The following is a 25,719-nucleotide window of genomic DNA, read 5'->3' as shown; positions in this document are numbered from 1 at the left end:
CTCAACTGTCTAGCATTAAGCCACGGTGCTGCCTACAGGTCTCCAGTGGCCCTTCTCACGCAGCATCACTTGCAGGTGCTGTATTGACGTAGCCTTCCCTTGGAGATCAAAGGATCTCCTTGAATGGAGGTGATGAAACGGGCTATCTGGACAACACATCTCTCCCTGTCTCTAATGGGGAGAGCTTTCTTTCCACTGAGAACAATTCATCCTAACATGCTTAGGGAATCACCCCTCTCCGCATTTACCAGGAATAAAACAATTATCACTCCATAAATCATGACAGTCCTCATGGGCTCTGGCATGACTCCTCTAGAGTTGCTTCGGCTTCAGTTTTCCTCTCCCAAAGTAAAAGAGCTCAACTGAGCATTAATATCCTACCTGATGACATGGGAATGTTGTATTTGTCTGAATGTCGCCTTCGTATGGCTCCCACATTGGGCACACTGGCTGGGGTGATTACTGAGGGTCCCTGGGTAATCGGGGTGACTGGGGCCGTTGGTGTGGTAGGGGTTTGAGGTAAGCTCTGTGGGGATGTCTCCAACATGTTCTTCGACATGGTGACACTAGACACCAGATTTAGCTGCAAAGGCCCAAGAGATGGGCAGGAAAAAGGTAGAGACAAGAGAAAAAGACTTAAAAAGGTTTGACAAATGAGAGTGGATTCACTTCTACAGCTGTGTTGCCACTAATAAGCTGCAAAATGAAGCAGCCAATCTCAACTAATTACAGGATGAAATTGTATCATAAGAACTCTAATTAGAGGATGCTGTTAGAGGTTATCTAATAATCTCTGGCAATGTTACTTAGGACTAACTCCTTCTTGTCCTGCCAGACTTCAGGGAAAGTACGTTTTCTTAAATAAAAGCCAGTTGCCGATTACCGACTGCCCCTGTTGCTAAACAGGCCTACCCCCCAGTGAAGCAACAGCAGCAGCAATAATGAAGGGTGCCATGTTTTCAGCCAATCGGATTCAAAATAAGTTGCTATTCTGTTGCTGCCCGGATTTTTTTCCCCTCTCTGTAGTCCCAAATCTCAGCTGAGAGGCTCCAGTCAGCTGGAAAATTTTACACTGACCTTTAGTCTCCTTGCTAATTTGGTGGAATGGTAATGACATTACTACATATTCAAACAAAATTGTCTTAATTGCAAATTAGCCGGAGGAGGCTGAAAATTTTCAAATTAAATCTGATTGGAGATGGAGAGAGGGAAATGGAATTTCCTCACTAACAATCATTTGTGGCATGTGTTAACAAATATAATGAAATGTCAAGTTTGCCAATTCCTCTGGAAGTATCATTTTCAATTTATGATTACAGTGTCACTTAAGGCTGATGTACCCTGGAAAGTGGGTGTCAGGGTAGAAAAAAGGAAAAAGGTGAGAATGTATGCGAGCTGTTTAACAGTGTGCCCTTCATCACTCCCCTCAGAAAAGCCCTCTTCTTCATATCAAACACCCCATATCATCTCTGTCATATTTACTACACACCTTTGTCATAAATAGCATCCAATTAGCAAAAAAGTTTACGTAGGGCAGCGCATAAAAAGATTTCTGCCATATAGTCAAATGATATTCATAAGAGGTAATCTACTGACCTTTCATTTTATGCAGTAATCTATGCAACCAAGCAAGGAAACTAGTTGTAATTGTTCTGCTCCTGCTTAGTGGCTAAATAGAGAATATTTAGCTTTTATATGTAATTTAGTAACACCTGCCTTTTCAAATCCCAAATACGCTTCTTAAGATAAACCTTTTTTTAATGGGGAGAAAATGATGTGTACAGCATTGATTGATCTTTCTTTGTGGATTTGTTTTACACATTTAGTCAGTAGAGAGATTTGTTAGGGAAACAAAAATTAACATATGCCAGCTAATTGTTCTTCTTTCTTGGGCAGCAGCCAGAAGAAGCACATTAGCAGTCTAATAATAACGACTGGCACCCTGAAGGCATCCCCAAGTGCATCTGTTCCCAATAAACCACAAACTGTTATTCTGTTCGCACTCTAAGCCAGCAGACTGGGCTGGGAATTCTTTGTTACACACATAAATAAAAGCTGAGATAATGCTACTAAATGCTGCATTTAATACATTGACTACATATTCAAACAAAATCATCTTAATCGCAAAAAAGCCACTGGTGTAAGCTTCCTCAGGATGGACAGAAATGCCTCTAGTTTGAGAAGCGCAGGAAGATGCACAGGCATCTATGCGTGCGACGCTGCAAATGATATTTTATGTTTTTCAAATCAACACCAGGATGTCTAATTAGTCATGATTGAGATCTTAGCATCAGCATTGCGTCAGTGTATGGCAAAATGATAAAAAGAAGACAGAAAAGCAAAGCTCTTCTCCATACTTAACCAACTCAGTGAAATGGTTACATAGTCACTTTTAGAAATCATAAACCAAGATAAAATGTCATATTCCGAGGCCAGAAAAAAAAAAATGCCAACATTGCAAATCAAGGGAAGATCTATCTTGATGAATACCTGACAGGACACTGAACATTTTGTGGACGTGGTCAAAGTTATAAAAACAGGAGACATACATCTTTTTCTACGCAAACTACTCATGTTTACACTGTTATGGTAGCTTATCCCGCCATCCTGCCGTAATAAGCGTACCGTGTTTGGAAGTGCGCAATCACAAACTGATAAAATAGAATTTATTACTAACGAAAAGGAAGCATGTAAAAGCCAGGATCAGCACTTAGCCACATCAGCTCATCAGAATATAGTCAAGGTTGGGTGAAACTCATTATTCAGGACTCGCAGCCTTGATAACTTTGATTTTCATCCATCCATAGCATGGCCAAAAGGTACCATTTAATGAAGTACCATTCAGAGAGTAAATGGGGTCATATAATAGACAGTGCGGTTGCACCTTGTGTTCATGTACTGATAGCTGTTAAGGGTGCAGTGATGAACCAACAGAGCTCATTTCTCTTTGGTAATAAATTCTTGCTATTAATATTTATCAAATGTGTGGGCCGTCTCAACTGAGCCACAGCACATGAGACCATAAATATCTACTATTATATCAATTTGGAAGCTTCTTTTGTACAGTGTATAAACTTTAGGGTATTTTTAAGGGTGTGTGTATTGACCACTCGTCTTTGAAACCAATTCGAGGCCAGTAGTGCAGTTGCTCACGTCAGATATTGCCAGTTCCAAAGGGAACTTTAAACTGTGATTTCATTTTAAATCGCTCATCTAAGATTCTATATTAATTGCCCACCATCAAACGCAATTAGCAATTCTTTCATGTGTGGTTTATGTAATGTAATACTTCAATTACATTATTCATTCAGGTTCTGTTGTGGATTATAGGCTGAAAATTCTTTATTAGTGTAGATGTAACCATGCTGCTAGAGTTTTTAAAAATTTACTGATTGAATAATTAATTGGAAAAGAACAAGCTGCAGATTCCTGATGGATTTATGAGACAATTATTCTGTTTTGTGATTATCTACATTATACTATAGAAGCAATGGGGGGGGGACCTTATGGAAAAAATTCATAAATAAAGGGTCAAAAAGATCTTCAAAAGTTTATTTTTTTAATTAAAAACTTAGCCATCATACAGTTTAAAAAGTAATATGTCAGATTCAAATGATACATTTCTCCTTTCTTTCTATTAAAATGTGTTTGCAGTACCCTACACTTAAATGTAGTACAAAGAAAAAAAACCCTCTAATATCTTAGCAGAGTTTAAGGAAACATGTTCTTTATGCAAAAAAAGTAAATTTTGAATAATATTCATCAATGAGTGATGTCAGAGATACTAGGAGAAAACTCATACAGTGTAGTCTGTCTTTTATCTTTCCTTCTACTACAAAACCAAATAATTTTTTTTTCCCTTGAAGAAATGGAGGGAGAGTCAAAGCTGGTATTCACTAGCCATCAGGCTCTACAGGAGGCTTACTAAAGCATAGCCCCCAAACTTTCACTAAACCAGTTACCCAGCTGATACTCCAAGTTTCTGAGCAAACATTTGCAGAGTGAGGTAAAGTATGTTCTTTCCAACAGTCTGTGTACCTGACAACATTATCAGGTGGGGCTTCAATTTTATATATTTTTGAGGGAAATGGCAGTTATTATGTTCTATAATCAGCCATTTCCCTTTGTCATAAGCTGTCTAAATTAACAATATGTGTACTATCTAGTAAAACACATTAACATAACGTAACTGAAATAACAACCAAAGAAATGGGAGGAAATTGACTATGAAAAGACGATGACATTTTTGAGAAAATATTTGATTAAAAAAATCTATTTGTATGTATGTTATGATTGATCTAAATCCTCGTCGGCATGCCACACACCTTTCTATTTGTGATTTGGACTGTTCCTGCTTTCCAGGCTGCTCAAAGTGGGTTTCCTGTTAATATCTGTAAGCCTATCTCAGAAAGATATTCTCTTGCTTCAGCCGCAAGGCAGTGATTTGTGCACTGATAGGCGTACTTTGTTTAGCGTCACCCATGGTGCAGATTGGATAGATTTTGTAAAAGATAGCATTACTTTAAAAGAAACATACAATTTGACAAGCGATTGCATTTTCCTTTCATTTTATTGCCATATTTTTCATCACACTCATTGTTTTCTAGCTGTCACTAAATTGTTCATTTTCTTACTCTGTTACATCAGTAGAGCTATTTACTGTTTATAAAGCAATATGCACTTACAGGTTTGGGAGATGGTTTGGGTTCTGAGGGTCGCATGTGCAAGTGGGTCATCATCGCTTGAAGACGTTCTCGTTCTTTAGAAAGCTGTTAAGAACGAGTGAGATCAGAAGCATTTTAGAAATGACTGATACAGCTATTTTATTGCTGTGATACATCTTATCATTGAGCTTGTCTCAGAGTAATGATTCCTGCATACAAAAGTCTGTGTCCATAGGAACTTATCTGGGAGGAAGCACAACTTTAGCTAGGAAGGGGGGAAGAAAACATGGATAGCTTTCCTTATGTTAAAAGGTCAGAGAAAACAAATAACACTTCATCTTTTTGTCAATAAGAGAATTGAGGTCACAGTTGTCCTGACAGTAACAAGTTACTAAAACCATAAATTAGAAGACCCATGGTGTCTCTTTAAAGTCCTGTGGACACTGTTAGCGATGGACTAGTGCCAACAGCTGTGAAGGGGTGAAGGGTTCTCAAAGCAAAGTGCCTGCCAGGGTTGTCTCCACACTTCATGCATTCCCACTGAGGTCCAGTTAGTGCCCCCTCCAATCTGCCATCATCAATCTAATTCAATGGAGTGACAGAGACCAGGCAGTGTGAAACGCTGAACTCTGCCACGGAGCCGGCTTCTATACTTGCACTGGGTCTCATTACAAGTGACGGACCTTACTTTTCCATCAGTCAGACACAGCAGAAAAGAAAAAAAGAAAAAGACATAATTGGTCACACTGCAGACTGTGTCTTCATCAGCTAAACTTTTATGTTTTTCTCCACCTTTTATAGGTGGTAAACAGGTTTACAGAAAGTTTTTTTTTAAAAAACGACATCACTAATTATGCTTGTGATGTGTCCTTGATTATTTTACAAGTCAAAATAAACATTTTTAACAGCTCTCTGGGAAAAAGCTACAACATGATGGGTTTAAAGCACATCAAGATGTAGTAAAGTGTGAAGAAAAAAATAAATTGTATGTTTAATTCAATAACACAAAGTATGGGTCTGATTGAGGGGAAGAAAAAACATCTTTAAGTTGAAACACTGGAAGAAGCCTTAAAGGGTAGGGCAAGCGTAGTAAGAATGATACAGTGTTATAACTGCTTCTGACCTGTTTTATGAGTTCTATTTATTTTTGTCTAAATGCTGTTTCAATAGTAACTAAAATGTTTTAACTTAAATTAGCAGTACTTGCTATAATACATTACTATCTGTGATATTATAAATTATTTGCAGTCATAACTCCAGTACAGACAAGTCTTAAAATTTTTTTGCAAGTTCTTTAATTAAAAAGACACCAAAGATAGAAAAGGAAAAGGTTCTTCTCAGAGTAATATGCTACAGGCATGATGCTATAAAGATTTTTGCTATATGATACAATCTAATGGGGAAAAAATCATGATTAGTTCATGTAAAAACTGTCTCCGCAATAAAATCATATCCAATTGGGGGGGGGGGGTGCGGTATAACCACAATGGGGGAAAACTGAGATTGGGCTCTTTTTGGATATTCAAATATAGATTATGTAATCTAAAGGTTACATGTCTACGTGATATGTACATTAAGCTATATCCTTCCATCCCGAGTTATCCATTGTTGCATTCATTATAAACAATCTAAAATTCCATGTATTTCTATTAGGCATTGTGTTAAAAGACTCAGAATGTGCCCAGTACCCAATGTAACCCACCAGAAATATGAGAGAGGAGTCCATGAAGTTAGCATTTGACAAACCTGTATTTCTAACTGTTGGACCACCTGCATTTGCACTCGGCACTGGGCAGTGCTCCGGTCATCCAACGCGTGTTCATTGTTAAGGTGCCTAAACAAACACAAGACGCAAAACAGAAAGTCAACCAATGTGTGTCTCAGTAGTATATGCTCCACTTCGAACGCACTACCCTGAAGTCATAGTTCCCTGCACAGTAGGGCAAAAGGAGCACCTTGAAACTATACCAACAAAAGTTTCTTGAAATGAATAATGAAGAAAATAGGTAGATACATATGCAACACATTAATAGAAGATTTGAAATGGTGTTTCTGAGAGAGAACAACTTTATAAATAAGTGGGTTTATTTGTTAGTTGATCTAGGTTCAGCAATTGGAAACCTTTGCTCTATTCCACCCCCTCCCTTGAAAAATTAAATCCATTCGTTTTAATACATCCTCACTCATCACAACGACACACTTCCATGTGTCTTGTCACAATTGTCACTCCTGCTGGAAGGGAAACTGTGGACTAAAAGAGTGAAGTGCATCAGGTCAGGTCTGAGGTGCGGGGTTAGACTGCAGGATGGCACCTCCACTATCCCTCTCTGCCCTCAGCTCAGCTCTGCTCAGTTCTCCTGTGAACCTAATTGTAACGCAACTAAAATTCACTCACTCTTGCTGGAAAGGAGGCATGAAATGTTAAACTGGACGTGAGCTTATGATGTAAAGTGTCACTAATTCCTAATTAACGAGACCTTTAAAAAAGTCGTTTTTCAGTGTTTTCACCAAAACTTTAATGGACAATGAGATCGTATTCTATCAGTGTACTACAATGGTCATTGTAATCTTAACTTTAATATTGTTGTATTTTTCTTATGTTTTTTTTTTTCACTATGAACTCTTGGAGAATATGCATATATTTATTCTACAATCAGTCTAAACGAGGAATATTTTTTTTAAAAAATGCTGTAGCTATACACAAAGAATAGAATGTAAATGGAACATGGTAAGTAGAATACACAGTTTCATAAGAAAAGATATATGCTGTAGAACATGTTTGTTTTTGCATAAAATCACTTTTAGAGAGGTGTTTTTTTTTTTAACACTTGTGTACATCTTAGTGATAATTATCCTATACTTAAAGAACTAAAAAAATGTATAAAATGTTTGCATTATATATCTGGGTCTTAGAAACCTATTCAATTTATCTATACAGCTCTTATTAGAATAGAGACTATAGACTACAATAATAGTCAATGAGGTTTTGTCTTGATTGAATTTTTCAGTGGGACACAAAAGAACCTTGTCATTAAAATAGTCCTTTATTCTCCTGTATGAAGGCGAAAGGTTTTTAAAGTGTTGTGATGTTCAGTAATGAGCCTCTATCTAAATTATCATTGGTGACAAACTCACAAAGCACTTTTCGAGGACACATAGTTATGAAATGCCAGAGCTGCCACTTTCTCTCCTGTAATTATAGGCTAGCTTGCAGCCCTTCGATGATCATTTATAGAACAGCCTCCAGTGGATTACTGAGAACTTGAAAAACACATACATACCTCTGCCACATCTCCCTTCTCCTTTCGTTGCTATTGTTTACCAGTGATATGTAAAATAATAGTGCCTATTCATTCTCCCTACTTAATTATGCCAATCAAAGTACAGAAATAGTGTTGGATATAAATACAATGTACTAAGACTAACTCAATAGGCTGAATATTAATATTAAATTAGGAATGTATGTGTTTGTGACTCTTTTGTGCCCGAATTATTCTCTTTTATGCTTTTATAACTATCTCAGGTACTACATATTGCTGCTCAAAAATTCTCTATGATTTATAAATCAAGAATGAGATAATACTGAAAAATGAGAGGATTGGTGGATTTTTCTCAGTCAGTGCCTAATTGCTGTTTCAAAATGCATATGCAAAGGGACATTTCATTAATCATTTAATCATGTCCCTTGCAGGAAGTTGGAACTAATGTTGCAAATACCCTTTTCATATGAATGCTCCATAATACTATCTTATGCATTTGATATATTGCCTATGTCATAAATTATAGCTGCTTCAAAATGACCAAGTGGGGTTGTTATCCCCGAAGATGCTTGTTACAAAACCTTTATTAAGTTTCTTTTTTTTTTTTTACTTATCGGTAGTTCTATTTCACAGCTTCATACTAGCCAACAATAATACGGTTTCTGATGGCAAAGGTCTGTAAATTACACATGCAATCACTAACACCATTTCACAGGCCTGTTCTACTTCTACCGGTCTGCTAACAAGACGATTACACACAAATTACTGAATATCTATGAAATATTTAAATGCATTCTACTCTACTATGCATTAATAAGAGCAAAGCAAGCTCTGGAATTCTGGTTAGCTCCAGTCCCTAATGTCCCCTAATGAGCTTCTTACCGAGACTGCAGTTCAAACACAGAGGTGAAGAAAAAAATGCAAAGGGTGCATTCAGAAAGGCAGCACTGAACAAACATTGTGTGAGCCAGCTCTAATTTATAGGTCACTTTATAGGTATATTGATTTTTGTTTTCAAAATGGAATAAACGATGTGGTCTACTGACGTTCTTTCAAAACTGCATTGGATCTGTGTGCTAGGTAGGTGGTGGGGACTGAAAAGAATTTAAGTAGGCCGTCAAATTCTTTCTAAAAACAGTGAAGCAAACACTTCAGAAAGATGAAAAGTAGAAAAGGGCCCGTCCAACATATTTCATGCACAATTCTCTTTAACGAAGCTTTTAAGGTTATAAACGCATGTGGTAACTTTCGGTTATATACACAGCAGATTAGCAATTCAATTTTAAACTCTAGATTTTTCAAATTCATTTAAAGTTATAGTATTCGATAAGCTAAAAAGAGATCAGATTTAATCCAACCATGTTAGACTTTTTTTGTACAAAATGTTTCACTTGCAAATCACTGTGTTTGATTTATTTTGCATCAAGCTTTTTATGTTTAAACACTGACAGGAGTTTAAATACAAAATGTTAGCTGTCACTATTCATTTAGTTGATTATGTGAGATGCCTTAGTTTTGAGAGATGGGGGCACTGTCACCAAAAGAAACAACATTCTGACAAGTTCAAAGCATGCTTTCTTGAGGTCATAATTTTGTAGCCATGCTGCCTAGTCAAAGACAAAGAAATAGACAATACACACTAAGCAAAAGCACAATTTCTAGTCAGCTACCAGAAAAAAAAGACAACATATTTTCCATTAAATAAACTATTTCCACTACGTTTTCTATTGTTCTTTATACAGTGTCAAGACTTAACCATTTAGTCTTTGTAAATAAACCTGATTCATTTATTATCAACTAATTACTCTTTAACAGATTGATATTTTTATGGCACTAACCAGTCTGCCCTTCTTCAAAAGGAGTATATCCATCTTCGTATCTCGGAACATGTATTGTTTGCTGGCATCTAGGCGTGCAAGTTCAGGAGTACTTGTCTGCTAACTGGAATGCGATATTGCAAACCTTTTGGATTAAGATCTAAAAGTCAGTCCATCCACATTCCAACTGACTTAGGTCCAGTGGAATGATAAATTTGCAGGCTAACTACACAAGTTTTGTCAGTTGTTATTACACTGTGACATTTATAAGACAGTAATGAAGAACTAATATTAAATGGTTTTAGTGATCTGGTAAAGTCTTCAATTATTGCTCAGAAAAATGATAAGCTTCTGTCAACACCTACTTTACAGAAAAATTCAAAATTTTTTCTAAATACCTTTTTAGCCTGAATTTTCTTCTTCATTTCTTATTTTTTGCTTTTATTTGGCTATTACAAATAAAAGTTTCTAATTTCATCTTAAGGTTTTTTATGCAATAGAAAATAATGTTTCAATTGAATACTTAATATTAAATATTAAAATCATGTATGTACATATTTACCATGTACATATATATGTACACACATATCTATATATGCAACTCTCTTCTGGTGGCTTTTTATTTGATCCTGGGTAAAAGCAGTGAGAGATTCTACCAACTTGGGAAAGTAATGTAAGAAAGGGAATTTGGGATTCAATATAATTTATTTTATTATTTGTTACTTAACATATGTAGGCTAAGTAGTAATAATGGATAGTTTATTTGATTTCAAACTAATGAATAAGTTGTCTGATACCAAAGTAAAGTTCAAGCTATATAGTTTATTTCTAGTGCATTTTAGAAATAAAAATACCACAATATTTTCTAAACAAACAAACAAAAAGCTTTTGTAAAAACACTGGCTATAAAATTCTCAGAGAATGGATAAATAAGAAAATGGAGAGCTAAAAACTTTTTATCTTTTCATAGCTTTTTGACTTGTTTGACTTTTTTGTCCAAGACTCTCAATTCTCTCCATGATTACAAAAGAAAAGCGAAATCTTCATTTAAAAACAATCTTTATTAGTGGTGATGCCTTCTTCATTTCATTTTCTACAAAGTCACTGAATAAACTGAACTTAATTTAATAAAATTATTATTTTATTTCTCTTAAAATTTCACAAACATTTTAAGAAAAAGACAACATCAGTATGGAAATATGTCTTATTAATATTTCATTTCAGTACAGTACACTGGCATTAGCTCTATTAGCAGAAATTATCACAGATCTGTGGTTTAGGGAATTTAAAGCATATCATAAAAAAATGAACTAACAGAAAGGCCTGGAAGTCTGCTGTCATTTGTCCTGTCATCCCTATAAATTTAATGGGTCGGAAAAATGGTCAGTCTTTGGAACCAAAGTTGATATTTAATTGAAAGAAAATGCTTTCCTACTTGTAATTCTTCAGTCTAAAAGATACTAGCATGATTATAATAAAGAAACATGAAAGGTAAAATGAGGATTTCTATTCATCTTCTTGTTAGTAATAAAATATATATATAAGTTTTTAAGATAAATAAAAATGTTCCTTTTCATGTGCTATAAAGAAAATCATCCTGAAGAAAATATATGGTATTTTCTTAAAGATTTATTTTAAGTTTTGTCAGATAGAATAACTTGAAGCAATAAAATGTATGGTGACTGGGCTGATTCTATGGTTTAAATTATCATATTGAAGAAATAGCATTAGTCCTGTAACTAATCTTAATGATAAGAAATAATATTGATAAGGACTTATATACCCAAATGAAGAAATTAGTTCTTAAAAAAATTAATATTCCTATATTCTGTCTTTGTTTTAGCAAATGTTATTTTTTCAAAACAGGAAAACTTTAGCAAAGTTACTTAACATTTTAAACGCTCTCTGCTTAGAACACTCAAATCAGTTTCATACCCAACACAATGACAGCTCACAACTATCCTATAAAATAAAAGGCTAATATGCAAATCAACCGAATGGCAGAAAGACCAGTTGCTATGACATGCACTGACCACCAGGGGGCAGATGCTCAGGAGCACCACTCAGCCAGAAGCTGGGCTCACGGCTGGTGAGCTCAGCGGCGGTGGTGAGAGCCTCTCCCGCATCCTCGGCAGTGCTAAGGATGTCTGACTGCCAGCTTAGGCCTGCTCCCTGCAGAGAGTGGGCCTAAGCCGCCAGTCGGACACCTCTGGACGGCTCCCGTCCTGCGAGAGGGTGCAGGCCAGGCTGAGGAACCCCCTTAATGCATGAATTTTGTGCACCAGGCCTCTAGTTTTGATGTAATAGGAGTGCAAATATTCATTTCAGGACGTTTAAAAAAGTCATAGCAGTATAGGAAGCATATTTCCTTTCAAGTGGTCAGTAATAAAATAAAAATGTTTTAAAAAATCCTTGTAGAAGTTATAAAGTTATTCTGATATCAAGTATGTGTGCCTTGTTTTTAAGATGCCTTTTCTCTATACCCTGTAGTCTACCATTTGTAAACACATCTTTCTGATGTTTCTGCCAACATCCTGGCAAAATAGCAGTGCAATTTCAAATGAGCTAATTAACTTAATTGTTGATGAAGCATGAAACAGTTCATTCACCCTGTTAGCTGCTCCATGACAACATAAGAGTCTCAGCCTGTGAAGTTACTCATCTCCATAAATCTATCCGCAGCTCTGTTTAGAACTCATACACTGGAATTGTGCATGGAAAATGGTCATGAAAAATGCATATTCTCATTTGAAAAAGAACCTTTTAAAAAGTAAATAATAAATTGTCACTGTATGAAAAAAGTAAAGATATTTCAAATTTTAATTTTAAGCTAGAGAAGCCATACAAACCATCATACATACATACAACTATGTATGTTTCTTTATGATGTTGGGGACAACAAGTGTCAATTTTAGATCCTTTTAACTTTCAGGTTTTTATTTTTATATACATTTGTTAAATATACATCTTAGATATTATTATTTAAGTTAAGAAATATAAAGTTTGCAATGAAAAAATAAACCTATAAAATATATGTTTAAAATACACATATATAATATGACTTCTCATATAGCTTTACTTGAAATTTTTATTAAAAACTGAAATTTTAGTGAACGCTGCAAACAGATGTCCCAATTATTAATGATGCTGTTATAGTAGGCTAATATTTTTCATTCATTCAAAAACCTCTATTGGCCCTCGCTGGTTTTGCTCAGTGGATAGAGTGTCAACCTGTGGACTGAAGGGTCCTGGGTTCGATTCCAGTCAAGGTCACATACCTTGGTTGCAGGCTCCTCCCCAGCCCAGGCCCTGGTTTGGGTGTGTGCAGGAGGCAACCAAGCGATGTGTTTCTCTCACATTGATATTCCTCTCTGTCTTTCCCTCTCTCTTCCACTCTCTCTAAAAATCAATGGGAAAATATCCTTGGGTGAGGATTACAAAGAAAAAAAAGCAAAACAAAAAAATAAAAGAAAAAGAAAAAACAAACAAAAACACTCTATTGAATGATTTGTCAATTTTCTCATGGAAAGAAGAGATGAACAGTTAGACTTCTTCAGCTGACTTTGCTGGTCCACTTGTTGAAACAAAGAAAACTTATTATCCCTCATGATGGACCTTTGTTTATGTAAAGCAATGCGCCTATAACTCCCACTAACCCACTTTCACCCCTGAAAAAAGTTAAATACATACTTTAAAAACTGTCCAAAATCTTCACAAATGCTTTCGCAGCCTGGCCATTTGCAAACTCCATGGCCATAGAGAGTGTGAGAGGCTCCAGTCTCCTCATGTGATGAGCTGTAGCAAAGGAACAGGCATCAGATTCATCTCAAAAAGCCATAATCGTTGCAGACTGCTCGAGCCTGTCAGGTTACACCCAGTGACAAACAGGTCAAAACAGGTCAATTCAGCTCAGGGCACTCAGGAAAATTTAATCGTTCTACTGAATAGTTCAACTGCCAAGGCTAGATGATGTTCCAATTAGATGGGAAATAGAACCAAAGACAACTGTTAATAAAGGATGAAAAACCGAGAGGACTGCATAATATCATATGCTAATTCTGCCATATGACCTTAATGTAACATTTACCACTAAAGAAGTATATATATTTATTCATATGTGGTCAAGTGGGGAAAAAAACCACCTGTATTTTTAAGAGAATAATAAGATTTGTGAAATACTCTTTTTTAAAGAAGAGCATTAGGACATTTAAATTGTTCAATATATACGTGTGAACCATATATATGTCTACTAGTAACAGTTGATTTAAAAAAATACTACTTAGATATGTATTATATCAGATAGAGAGATCCTAGAGCAGTGGTTCTCAACATTCCTAATGCCGCGACCCATTAATACAGTTCCTCATGTTGTGGTGACCCCCAACCATAAAATTATTTTCGTTGCTACTTCATAACTGTAATTTTGCTACTGTTATGAATCATAATGTAAATATCTGATATGCAGGATGTATTTTCATTGTTACAAATTGAACATAATTAAAACATAGTGATTAATCACAAAAACAACATGTAATTATATATGTGTTTTCCGATGGTCTTAGGCGACCCTTGTGAAAGGGTCGTTCAACCCCCAAAGGGGTCGCGACCCACAGGTTGAGAACCACTGTCCTAGAGAAATCAACCAACTTCTGAAATATACAATCAACAAATTAATCTCAATTAAAATAAGCGTGAAAGCATCCTGAGGAATATCATTTTATATTAATGCAAGCTAACAAGAAAAAGTTTTCATGATACTCAAAAACATCGCCAAAGGATAACATTCTATTTTAAACTTACTGTAATTAAATGTGTCTTTGAAAAAAAATACATTTTTATAAAAAAACTAGAGGCCCAATGCACAAATTCATTCACCTTGAAAGGAACTGTGGGCACAGGGGTGGGTCTCAGCCCATCCCCTGCACCCCCACCTAGCCCCTCCTCCCATCACCACCACTCCCACACACTGACAGTGCTGGCCCCACTCGCACCCATCGAAGGTGCGATTGGGGCCAGCACCAGCAGCGGGTGCAAGCAGGGCTGGTGCTGTCAGCGGGTGTGAGTGGCAGCTGCTGCCCAGATCGCCCTTCAGGAACAGGGAGAGGTGGAGAAGCTCTGAGGAGCAATCAGGCTGGCAGCTGCCGTTTGCACCCACTGATGGCGCCAAGTGATTGGGACTGGCAGTGGGTGCGAGCAGCGGCTCTGGCACTGGCAGTGGGTGTAGGCAGGGTTGTTGCCGGAAGCAGGTGTGAGAGGTGGCTGCTGGCTCTGATCTCCACTCAGGAGCAGGGGGAGGTGGAGAAGCCCTGAGGGGCAATTGGGGCCAGCAGCCACTGCTCGTACCTGCTGACAGTACCAAGTGATTGGGGCTGGCACCAGGTGCCAGCAGTGGGTGTGAGCGGTGGCTCCAGTGCAAGTGCTGGGCGGGACCATGGCGTGCGGGAGCAAAGAATTTTCAGTAACCACCAGAGGCACTCCCTGATGACAGCAACTGGCTCCCCGCCTTGGTCTGGAGCCCCCACTCACCTGCTCCACCGGCGGCCAGCACCCGCCATGTTCTGCACATGCCCCCTGGTGGTCAGTGCATGTCATAGCAACTGGTTGTTCAGTTGTTCCACCGTTTGGTCTATTTGCATATTAGCCTCTTATTATATAGGATATCTGTTGCAGCTAGGCAGATATTTGTATTCTATTAAACAACACTATCATTCTACTACACTTAAATTTGAAAACTATATATCATATACGCCTCAGTCACTTTAAGAAATCTTACACTTATGTTTCACCTTTTAAAAAGATACTTTTCAAGTTGAGAAATATTTTAGCTTACATATTTCAAGTAAATTACTTTAAAGACCTTGAATAGGTATCCATATCCCTGAATGAATGGAACTAAATGGACAAAAGTGCATGGGTACTCCTCTTACAAAGGCAGCCTTTATACAACTAAAGTAAAACAGTAACTTTAAAAATTATTTTATATAATAAAAGCCTAATATGCTAAGTGTCCAGTCGACCTGTTGGCTGTTCAACCAATCAAAGCGTAATGTGCGAATGATATGATAAGGCCGCTCAACAGCTCGCTATGATGTGCACTGACCACCAGGGGACAGACAGTCGACCTGTTGACCAGTTACTATGATGTGCACTGACCACCAGGGGGCAGACACTTCGACTGTTTGACCAGTTGCTATGATGTTCACTGATCACTAGAGGGCACCGGTTGTAACCGGTAGGTTAGCTTGCTGCTGGGATCCAGTCAATCAGGACTGAGCAAAATGGACCAGACACTCCCTGAAGCCTTCCCACGGTCTCTCCCCACCCCTGATTGTGCACCAGGGGGGTCCCTTGGCCTGGCCTGAGCCCTCACACAATCAGGGACCCCTTGGGGGCTGTCAGAGAGCTGGTTTCGGCCTGATCCTGCAGGTCAGGCTAAGGGACCCCACTGGTGCACCAGGACTCTAGCCTATATAATAAAAGCCTAAGCGACCATTACAGCAGACGGACCAGAATGACTGGTCCCTATGATGCACACTGGCCACCAGGGGGCAGATGCTCAATGCAGGAGCTGCCCTCTGTTTTTCAGTGTTCTTCCACAGAGGGAGCGCCGCTCAGCCAGAAGCCGGGCTCATGGCTGGCGAGCACAGCTGCCATGGTGGGAGCCTCTCCCAACTCCATGGCATCAGACGCAGTGGGCCAGGATGAGCACAAGAGGCACCTGGCCCCGATTCGGGCTCCTCCCTGGCCACCTGCTGCTTGGCACACTGCTACATCCCTCAGGGGATGTCCAACTGCCAGTTTAGGCAATCAGACATCCCCCAAGGGGTCCCGGACTGTGAGAGGGTACAGGCCGGGCTGACGGACACCCCGCCTCCCCCCCGCCCCCCCCGTGCATGAATTTCATGCACTGGGCCTCTAGTCTAACATAATGTACTTAATGTTGGTAACTTAAAATAATTTTTAACTTACAAATTTTGAGTCGAATTTATTCAGAAAGTTATCAGCATAAGTTTATTTTTACATATTTATAAATCCCATCATATATTATGTATATATATAATGTATACATATATAATGATGTGTGAAACTGGTTAAGTTAAAAAATGGTAAAATGTTCTGATGGAATTCAGGTTAATAACAACATCTTAGTAATAAAATATATCAACAGGATAGTTCCACATGCACTTATTAAAAATAACTTTTTTTCAGGTAAATTACCACTGTAGCCATAAAACTGTTAGTATTTAAACTGCTTTTTGAAATAAAAAAATACGTAAGATAAATAATCTAAAGGCTTCCATTTAATTTGCTGTTTTATACATTTTCCCTTTGTTAGCACAAATCATAATTTTTAGTTTTAATCGACAGTGACAGTAAAATTTGGTGAAAGATAAATTTAAGATAAATCTCATGGGATTTACCTGTCCCGCCTTGTGTTTAGGACTGAAGACTGTCCATTCACTATGGCGTGATGGGTGATTGGTGGTGAGGCTTTGGAAGTGGTGGGGGAGGTAGTCAAGGAGGAGTTGTTTGTAGTGAGGTCGAGCCCTCCGTGTTTGATGCCATTGTCTTCCATGCTGTGAACTCCAGTCACTTCTTTCCATAACTGCTGAATCTCAGCAGGACTCAAGCCAGCTATGAAATGGGAAGAAGAGCCACAGGTAAAGTTCACCTAATGAGATTAGTGTTATTTTTGGATTGATGTCAATAATAAAAGTAATATTACAGCATAATTAATATACAAAAATAAGTGACTTTACACCATCAGCACCACAGCTTTTCTCTTAAGTAATCAGTTATTTGCTAAAGACTACCAATTTGGCAATAGTACTGAGAATAAGAGTATTCAGAATAATACTAAAGATCAATAGAAAAAAATCCAGCAAATTCTATTTGAAGATTATTCAACTTCTACCAGATTTTACTTATTGCTAACTAATATTGTCTTATTAGTGAGGAAGTGAAAGAGAAATAGATTTGTAAAAAGACATATCAAAAGAAATGAATGAAAAGAAAAACTGATCTTATGAAGGTTAACAAAAGTGTCAGAGAAAAATAGTAAACACTAAATTCAAAATAAAACTATCCTATCTAATAATAGACAAACATGGTAATTAACCAGGTTTAATTACTAGGGTAACTTCGCTACCCTTCCCATTGGCTAATCAGGGCGATATGCAAATTAACTGCCAACCAAGATGGCGGACGGCAGCCAGGCAGCTGAAGCAAACAGGAGGTTTGCTTGCTCCAGTGATGGAGGAAGCCAAGGTTCCCCGCCTGCCGCTGCCGGCCTCTGAGCTGCACTCTAAGAAACATTGTTGCAATTATAGAAGCTAAACAAACCCCAGAAACCTGCTTTCAGCCAGCCGGGCCTCATTGCTGGAGTTGCAACAGAGTTTTGATTATAGAACCCAAACAAACCCAGATACCTGCTTTCAGCAGCTGAGGCCTCAGAGCTGGAGCCAAGCCTCAGAGCTAAAGCCAGCTCTCAGCTCCAGTGACAGCCATAGAAGGTAAATAAATCCCAGAATAAAAAAAGAAAAAAGAAAAAAAGGAGAGGTTGGGAGCATCAGTCTCCCACCAGCCTGAAAAACGGCCCTCAGCCCCTCAGACTGGCCAGGCACCCCAGTGGGGACCCCCACCCTGAAGGGGGTGTGACCAGCTGCAAACAGCCACCATCCCCTCATCCAGGCTGGCCAGGCACCCCAGTGGGGACCCCTACCGTGATCCGGGACACCCTTCAGGGCAAACCAGCTGGCCCCCACCTGTGCACCAGGCCTCTATCCTATAGAGTAAAAGGGTAATATGCAAACTGACCCTAACAGCAGAAGGAATGGGAATGACTGGTCACTATGACACACACTGACCACCAGGGGCAGAGGCTCAATGCAGGAGCTGCCCCCTGGTGGTCAGTGCGCTCCCACAGGGGGAGCTCTGCTCAGCCACAAGCCAGGCTGATGGCTGCGAGTACAGCAATGGTGGTGGGAGCCTCTCCCGCCTCCTCAGCAGCGCTAAGGATGTCTGACTGCAGTTTAGGCCTGCTCCCCGCTGGCAAGTGGACATCCCCTGAGGGCTGCAGGGCTGCCAGAGGGATGTCTGATTGCCATCTTAGGCCCAATCCCCCGGGGGAGCGGGCCTAAGCCAGCAGGTGGTCATAGGGGTCCCAGACTGCGAGAGGGCACAGGCTGGGCTGATGGACCCGCCCCTCCCACCAAGTGCACAAATTTTTGTGCACCGGTCCTCTAGTCCTATATAATAAAAGCCTCATATGCTAAGTGTCTGGTCGGCTGGTCAGCCGTTCAACCAATCAAAGCATAATATGCTAATCATATGCTAAGGCAGCTCAACTGCTCGCTATGATGTGCACTGACCACCAGGGGGCAGAAAGTCGACTGGTCGACCAGTCATTATGATGTGCCCTGGAGGCAGATGCTCCAACAGATGTGTTAGCTTGCTGCTGGGGTCTGGCCGATTGGGATTGAGAGTGACAGACCAGACATGCCCTGGAGCCCTCCCGCAGTCTCTCCAAGCTGGACAACCCCCTGCATTCCTTCCCGGCCCTGATCATGCACTGGTGGGGTCCCTCGGGCTGGCCTGCACCCTCTCGCAATCTGGGACCCCTTGGGGGATGTTGGAGAGCCGGTTTCAGCCCAATCCCACAGGTCTGGCTGAGGGACCCCACTGGTGCACAAATTTGTGCACTGGGCCTCTACTATTTTATAATTATCATTTTGAAGTCCTGAATAAGACAATATGCTTATTATAGGAATCAATTAAGCAGATAATATCTGAACATTCCTTTTACTTTATGACTGATAGAATAAGTCCACTACTCATTATAACAACTCCCTGGTTAAGATTATACAAACTAACCTAATTTATGAAGAATGAAAATATAAGACCTAGGTACAATACTTGCACTTTTATCTATAATTTTCAAACAAGTAATTGAAACACTATTGTTTACAATATTTAACTTATAAAATAATACTTATATGTTCCAAGTACTGTGCTTTCATCTAGTCTTTATATACCTTACTAGAGGTCCGGTGCACAGATTCGTGCATCAGTGGGGTCCCTCGGGCCGGCCTGTGGGGATCAGTGGACCTCCGCGCCGCTGCAGCCTGGCCTATCCACCATCTTGTTGGGCTCTAGCCCTCTGTCCATATCATTCGAAGTAGTGCAGGAAGTGGCAGGCAGCCAGAGAGGAGCCTGAGCCAGGAATGAGTGCCGCGCAGCTCTCGCTCATTGCAGCCACACTGCGCCTGCCACCACCGCTCAGGTGTACAGGGGGAGTGTGCGCCAGAGAGGTTCGTGCTGCCACAGCTGTGCTCACCAGCCGTGAGCCCAGCATCTGGTGCCCGTCTGTCGACTGAGCAGCGCTCCCACAGTGGGAGCACACTGCCCACCAGGAGGCAGCTCCTGCATTGAGTGTCTGCGCCCTGGTGGTCAGTGCATGTCATAACTACTGTCCAGTCATCCGGTCGTCTGGTCGTCCTGTCACTTAGGCGTTTATATATAGAGATGCTCTTTAAACATCACTACAATCCAAATAGTTGATATTTTTTCAAACATTTCATTAAATTTATTGGAGTGACTTTGTTTATCAATATTATATAGGTTTCAAGTGTACAGTTGTATGATACATCATGTGTATATTTCATTGTGTGTTTACCATCCAAAGTCAAATCTCCTTCCGTCACCATATATTTAACTTCCTTTACCCTAATATTTTTTATTTTAACCAATTATGGATGAGGAAACAAAGTAGAAGCAAGGTTCAAAAATATATACAAAGCCACAAATTGTATATGCAGTATAAGGTAGCCTGACACGAATGTCTTTGCTCTTAAAATATTATATTAAACTAGAGGCTCGGTGCACAAAAATTTGTGCACTCGGGAGGGTGGGGGGGGGGTCCCCTCAGCCCGGCCTGTGCCCTCTCGCAGTCTGGGACCCCTCGGGAGATAACGACCTGCTGGCTTAGGCCTGCTCCCGGGTGGCAGAGGGCAGGCCTAATCCCTAGGTGCAGCCCCTGGTTGGGCTCAGAGCAGGGCCGATTGGGGAGTTGGGGCGCTGCCCCCTGTCATGCACAGAGCAGGGCGGATCGGGAGGTTGCGATGCCACCCTCAGTCACGCTCAGGGTAGGGCCGATTGGGGGGTTGGGGCACCGCCCCGTCATACTCAAGGCAGGGTCGATGGGGAGGTTGCAGCGCCACCCCCTGTCACTCACAGAGCAGGGCCCATCAGGGGTTTGGGGAGCTCCCCCCTGTCACTCACAGAGTAGGGCCAATAGGGGAGTTGAGGCACCGCCCCTGTCACACACAGAGCAGGGCGGATCAGGGGGTTGGGGCTCCACCCTCTATCACCCACAGAGCAGGGCCGATCAGGGGGTTGGGGCGCCACCACTGTCACACTCAGGGCAGGGCCGATGGGGAGGTTATGGCTCTACCCCGTCACACACAGAGCAGGGCCGATCAGGGGGTTGGGGCACCGCACCCTGTCACACACAGAGCAGCAGGGCGATCATGGGATTGGGGAGCTCCCCCTATCAGGCACAGAGCAGGGCTGATCAGGGGGTTAGAGCGCCTTCCCCTGTCACGAACATAGCAGGGCCGATAGGGAGGTTGTGGCCCCGCCCCCTCTCACACACAGAGCCGCAGGGCAATCAGGGTGTTTGGGCGCTGCCCCCTGTCACACTGATCCTGGTGCTAGGAGGCCTCTTGGCTCCATTGATCACGGTGCTGGGAAGCATATTACCCTTTTACTATATAGGATAGAGGCCTGGTGCATGGGTGGGGGCCGGCTGGTTTGCCCTGAAGGGTGTCCTGGATCAGGGTGGGGGTCCCCACTGGGGTGCCTGGCCAGCCTGGGTGAGGGGATGATGACTATTTGCAGCTGGTCACACACCCTTCAGGGTGGGGGTCCCCACTGGGGTGCCTGGCCAGTCTGGGGCTGAGGGCTTTTTTCAGGCTGGCAGGTGACTGAAGCTCCCAACCGCTCCTTTTTTTTCTTTTTTTTTTATTCTGGGCCAGCTTTAGCTTTGAGGCTTGGCTCCAACTCTTAGGCCTCCGCTGCTGAAAGCAGGTTTCTGGCCTTTGTTTACCTTCTGTATTTGAAACAATGTTGCGATCCTGCTGGCTGAAGCCCCACAGACTAAAGCAGGTTTCTGGGTTTTTGTTTAGCTTCTATATTTGTAACATAGTTGCTTAGAGTTGCAGCTCAGAGGCCTGCAGCAGCAGGCGGGGAACGTTGGAGTCCTCTGTCACTGAAGCAAGCAGGCCTCATGTTCGCTTTAAGCTGCCTGGCTGCCGGCCAACATCTTGGCTGGCAGTTAATTTGCATATCTCCCTGATTAGCCAATGGGAAGGGTAGTGGTCGTACACTAATTACCATGTTTCTCTTTTATTAGTTAGGATATATGAAAACTTATGGGAAAATGTAGTTGTTATAATTGCTATTGTTTATTGAGTATCAACTGTATTCCAGTGTTTTACATTCATAATCACAATTAACATCATTTAAAGTTTGAAATTTTTACATTTTACAGATGAGGAGGTAGAGGTTCGTGTCAATGAAATATGTTGCCCTAAATCATGAAGCTCAGAATTATTGGACAGAATTTAAACCTGTGGCTCCTAAATCTTTGTTGTTGTTTTTTTTTACTGTGTTTATCTACAATATCTAATAGAAAAATGAAAGTGCTAATCAAACCACTTCCCCTCTCCCATGACCCAAAAAGCATGCATATCAGATGATACAGTGATGCTGAGTGACCAAGAGGTATGTGGGCATGAGTGGGATAGAAAAAGCAGGGGAGAGTGGAGAAAGATAACAGAATAGGATGGAGAGGAGAGTTAGTCCTCTCACTCCTCCCCCTGCAGGTGGAAGAATCATCGATCTAGTCATAGTGGTAAGTAGACCAAAATAACAGAAGAATTCTCACCGCTCCAACCATAACTTCTGGTTAAATTACTCATACAGTGACAATCTTATATTGTTTATGCCCACCACTATAAGTTTTACTGAAAGTTATTATTTTGGTGATTCTGGATTCTTATGATTGAAAGAGTAAAGAAAAAATAGGGTAATTCAGATTTCCAAAGTTGTTAAAAAAATACCAGTTTTCTTCTATAAAAAAGAATGGCTTAATGAAGTATTTCTATTACATAGAAAAGAATTTATATACAACGAGCATTAATTCTAGCTTTAATTCTAGCTTCAACCATGGATTATAAAACTCTTCTGATTGTAACTTTTTGATTACCTGCCTCTATGTATTAGATGTCCTAAAGGTCAAACTCCATTAGCAACTCCTTTTGTGGGATAGCATCTACATCACTTCGGCATCAAAACTCCCACTATCTCACTTGCCACCTCTCTGCTTCACCATCAGCCATTGCCTGGACCACTGCGGTAGCTTCCTGTCTTCCTGCTTTTACTTTGCCTTCGTATAATTTACTCTTCATATATCAGTCCAAATTTATCTCTTTAAATGTAAATTGGGCCATAGCACTTCCCAGGCTTTCCGGAACACTTAGAAAAACACCACCTGACGATGGCTTATGAGGTGCTGGCATTTATCACCTGGCTCTTGCCTGCCTCTCTGACCTCATCTCTTTCTCTGCATTTCACGCTGTTATACTTCTGCTGCTACTCAAAGGTCTCACCTGCTACCTTACCAGCTACTGCTCTGGCTGTTCCCACAGCCTGGGCCACTCTGGTTGCAGATGGTCCAGGGCTTTCTCCCTCCCTTCACTTAGATGGTTCAAGCATCACCTCCCCTCAGAGGTTTACCACACACTCAACCGCTGCTGCTCTCCACCCTGTTTTCTATCATTCTCTATGACCTTATCCTACCTGATTTTTTTAAAGGTTTATCAGACTCTGAAACTATATTACTTTTATAAACATATCATCATTCTCCTTCCATTACAATTTAGGCTGTATAGAAATTTCTTATTTTACCAGTATATCCCCAGTGCCTAGAACAGTGCCTGGGATGTGCCCAATAATTAGCTGTTGATATCATTGATTTTATCAGATTCATACAGTTCTTGAAGACATCTTGGTTTCCACATGGAGGTTCTGTGGCTCTTAAAGGGCACACTATTTATGAGCATTGCTCCTCTCTAAGGCCAATGTCTAGTGAATTATAAATGCTACTAGCCGATTCTAACAAATTAAGTGGCTAATAAAATTTCATAATCTTGGCTAAAGGACTCTTGGGTATTTTTAGAGACTATATATTAGTGAATGATGTTATTAATAATTTTGTTTTGGGATTTTATTAATAATTTAGTTAACCTAAGTATCCACTTACTTTTAAAAGCAGATTTCCATTATACTAGTCATTTGTATTGAAAATTAATGGGATAAGCATGATATGGCAACAAATACCAAGCACATCAACAGTTGATGAATAAAGAACCATTCAGTATCCAAATAATGATTCTTAATTTAAAAAAAGAGGAAATTGTTTTTAAATATTATAGATCCGGAGCAGAGAACAGATCATAACAAAAAGAGATTCCTGTTAGCAGGAGTGGTTCCCAAAAGTATCAGCATATTAGAATCACTTGGGGATATTTTAAAACTTCCCAATTAAATCACAATTTCTAGTGGTAGGACCAAGGAATCAGTAGTTTTGAAGCCCCACAGATGATTCCACAGTACAAATAAATTGAGAGGAAAATTTTTATAAGTAAACTATCACATTGTTCATGAGACAAAGTCGTCCCATCTACAAGTTGCTTGGCTCTTGTCTATGAAAATGGAACAACTATTCAATTTTGTACAATTTTGAAAGTGTGTGAGTTTTAAAGTTTTGATGATTTGCAAAAAATAATTTAAGCTGTTTTTCTGGCAGTAACCTACAAGCTCAGCATCCCCCACACTGTGTTCTCTGGAACAGTGCTCTTCCAAATGCTGTCAGTCTGGGAGGTCTGGTCTGTGGTCCCTGTGTTCTAGACACTCAGGAGTGTCCTGACTCACGTGAGCATGGAAAACAGTTCTGAGATGTCTAGGAACAAAGAACACTTGAGTCTCTTTTTTTAAACTCAGTATCTTACAAATATATTTGAGGAAAATAAAAAAAAAAAATTCCATTGAGCTCATTTATTCTAGTATTAAATACCAGTCATAGGCATAGGATTCATTAAGTGATCTCCATCCCAGGCCCCTACCTCAGATTGCAGGCTGCCTATTTATAACCTTAGCAAATATCTTAAAGCTTACAAGTTCAAAGCTAAGCTTCTGCTTATACAGCCCCCCCTGACTTCAACTAGATTTTTTGTCTCTTATTTTACAGATGCTTCAGACATGCCAGTCACTTTTCGAAGTGCTTCATACATGGTAATTAATCGAATACCCCAAAACACTATGGTTTTTGTTGTTTTCACTATTATTAATTATTATTATTACCCCCCTTTTAGAGATGAGGACAATGAGACACAGAAAAGCTAAGCTAATACATGCAGAGTTCCCTCACAGTTTTAGGTCATTATTCAAATATCCCCTTCCCAGGACGTCTTCAGTGGCCACCGGGTCTACAGGTTCAACTCCTCTCATCTCCTACTGCTGCTTTATGTTTTCCTGTCCTTACTTAAATTCCTTCCTACTCAGCACTTACCACTGTCTGTCTTACTTAATTTATTTATTGGCTTTCTTCTACACTGAAATGTAAGTTTTGTGTTGGCAGGTATTTTTATCTGTTTTCTTCACTGAAAGAAAGCGAGTGCAACTTCAATGAATATTACTTAGAGTTGTGCACTGGACCAGAACACTAGTGTACTGGAAACATAATTTGGGAATCACTGGACTAGACCATCATAAAATAATAAACTTAAAATCTTAGTGAAGATTATTCAAGTTTCTTTAATAACTTATTTCAGGGATGTATACATACTAGTGGTAAAAAGTTGTATAGTTATGTAACTTAAAAATTTCATAACTGCACGAAATTCAGAAACCCTATTC

The 25,719-nt window shown here is 40.0% G+C and overlaps 1 protein-coding gene across 2 annotated transcripts in view; it reads right to left on the bottom strand.

Moving 5' to 3' along the window:
* FOXP2 (forkhead box P2) overlaps positions 1-25,719 on the bottom strand; it is a 689,501-nt gene that overhangs the window by 33,461 nt on the left and 630,321 nt on the right. For both annotated transcript variants that reach the window (XM_081102058.1, XM_081102059.1), the window contains 5 exons: positions 17,163-17,376; positions 13,432-13,536; positions 6,411-6,498; positions 4,686-4,769; positions 382-583 (listed from right to left, as the gene is read on the bottom strand). In XM_081102058.1, coding sequence (XP_080958184.1) covers positions 382-583; positions 4,686-4,769; positions 6,411-6,498; positions 13,432-13,536; positions 17,163-17,376 — 693 coding nt within the window. The remainder of the gene's footprint in view (positions 1-381; positions 584-4,685; positions 4,770-6,410; positions 6,499-13,431; positions 13,537-17,162; positions 17,377-25,719) is intronic.

This window comes from Myotis nattereri, assembly GCF_964212035.1.
Source record: "Myotis nattereri genome assembly, chromosome: 11".
In the NCBI taxonomy this organism is placed as follows: Eukaryota; Metazoa; Chordata; class Mammalia; order Chiroptera; family Vespertilionidae; genus Myotis; species Myotis nattereri.
The sequence above is the reverse complement of the archived record's forward strand: the minus strand, read 5'-3'. Positions and strand labels throughout refer to the sequence as shown.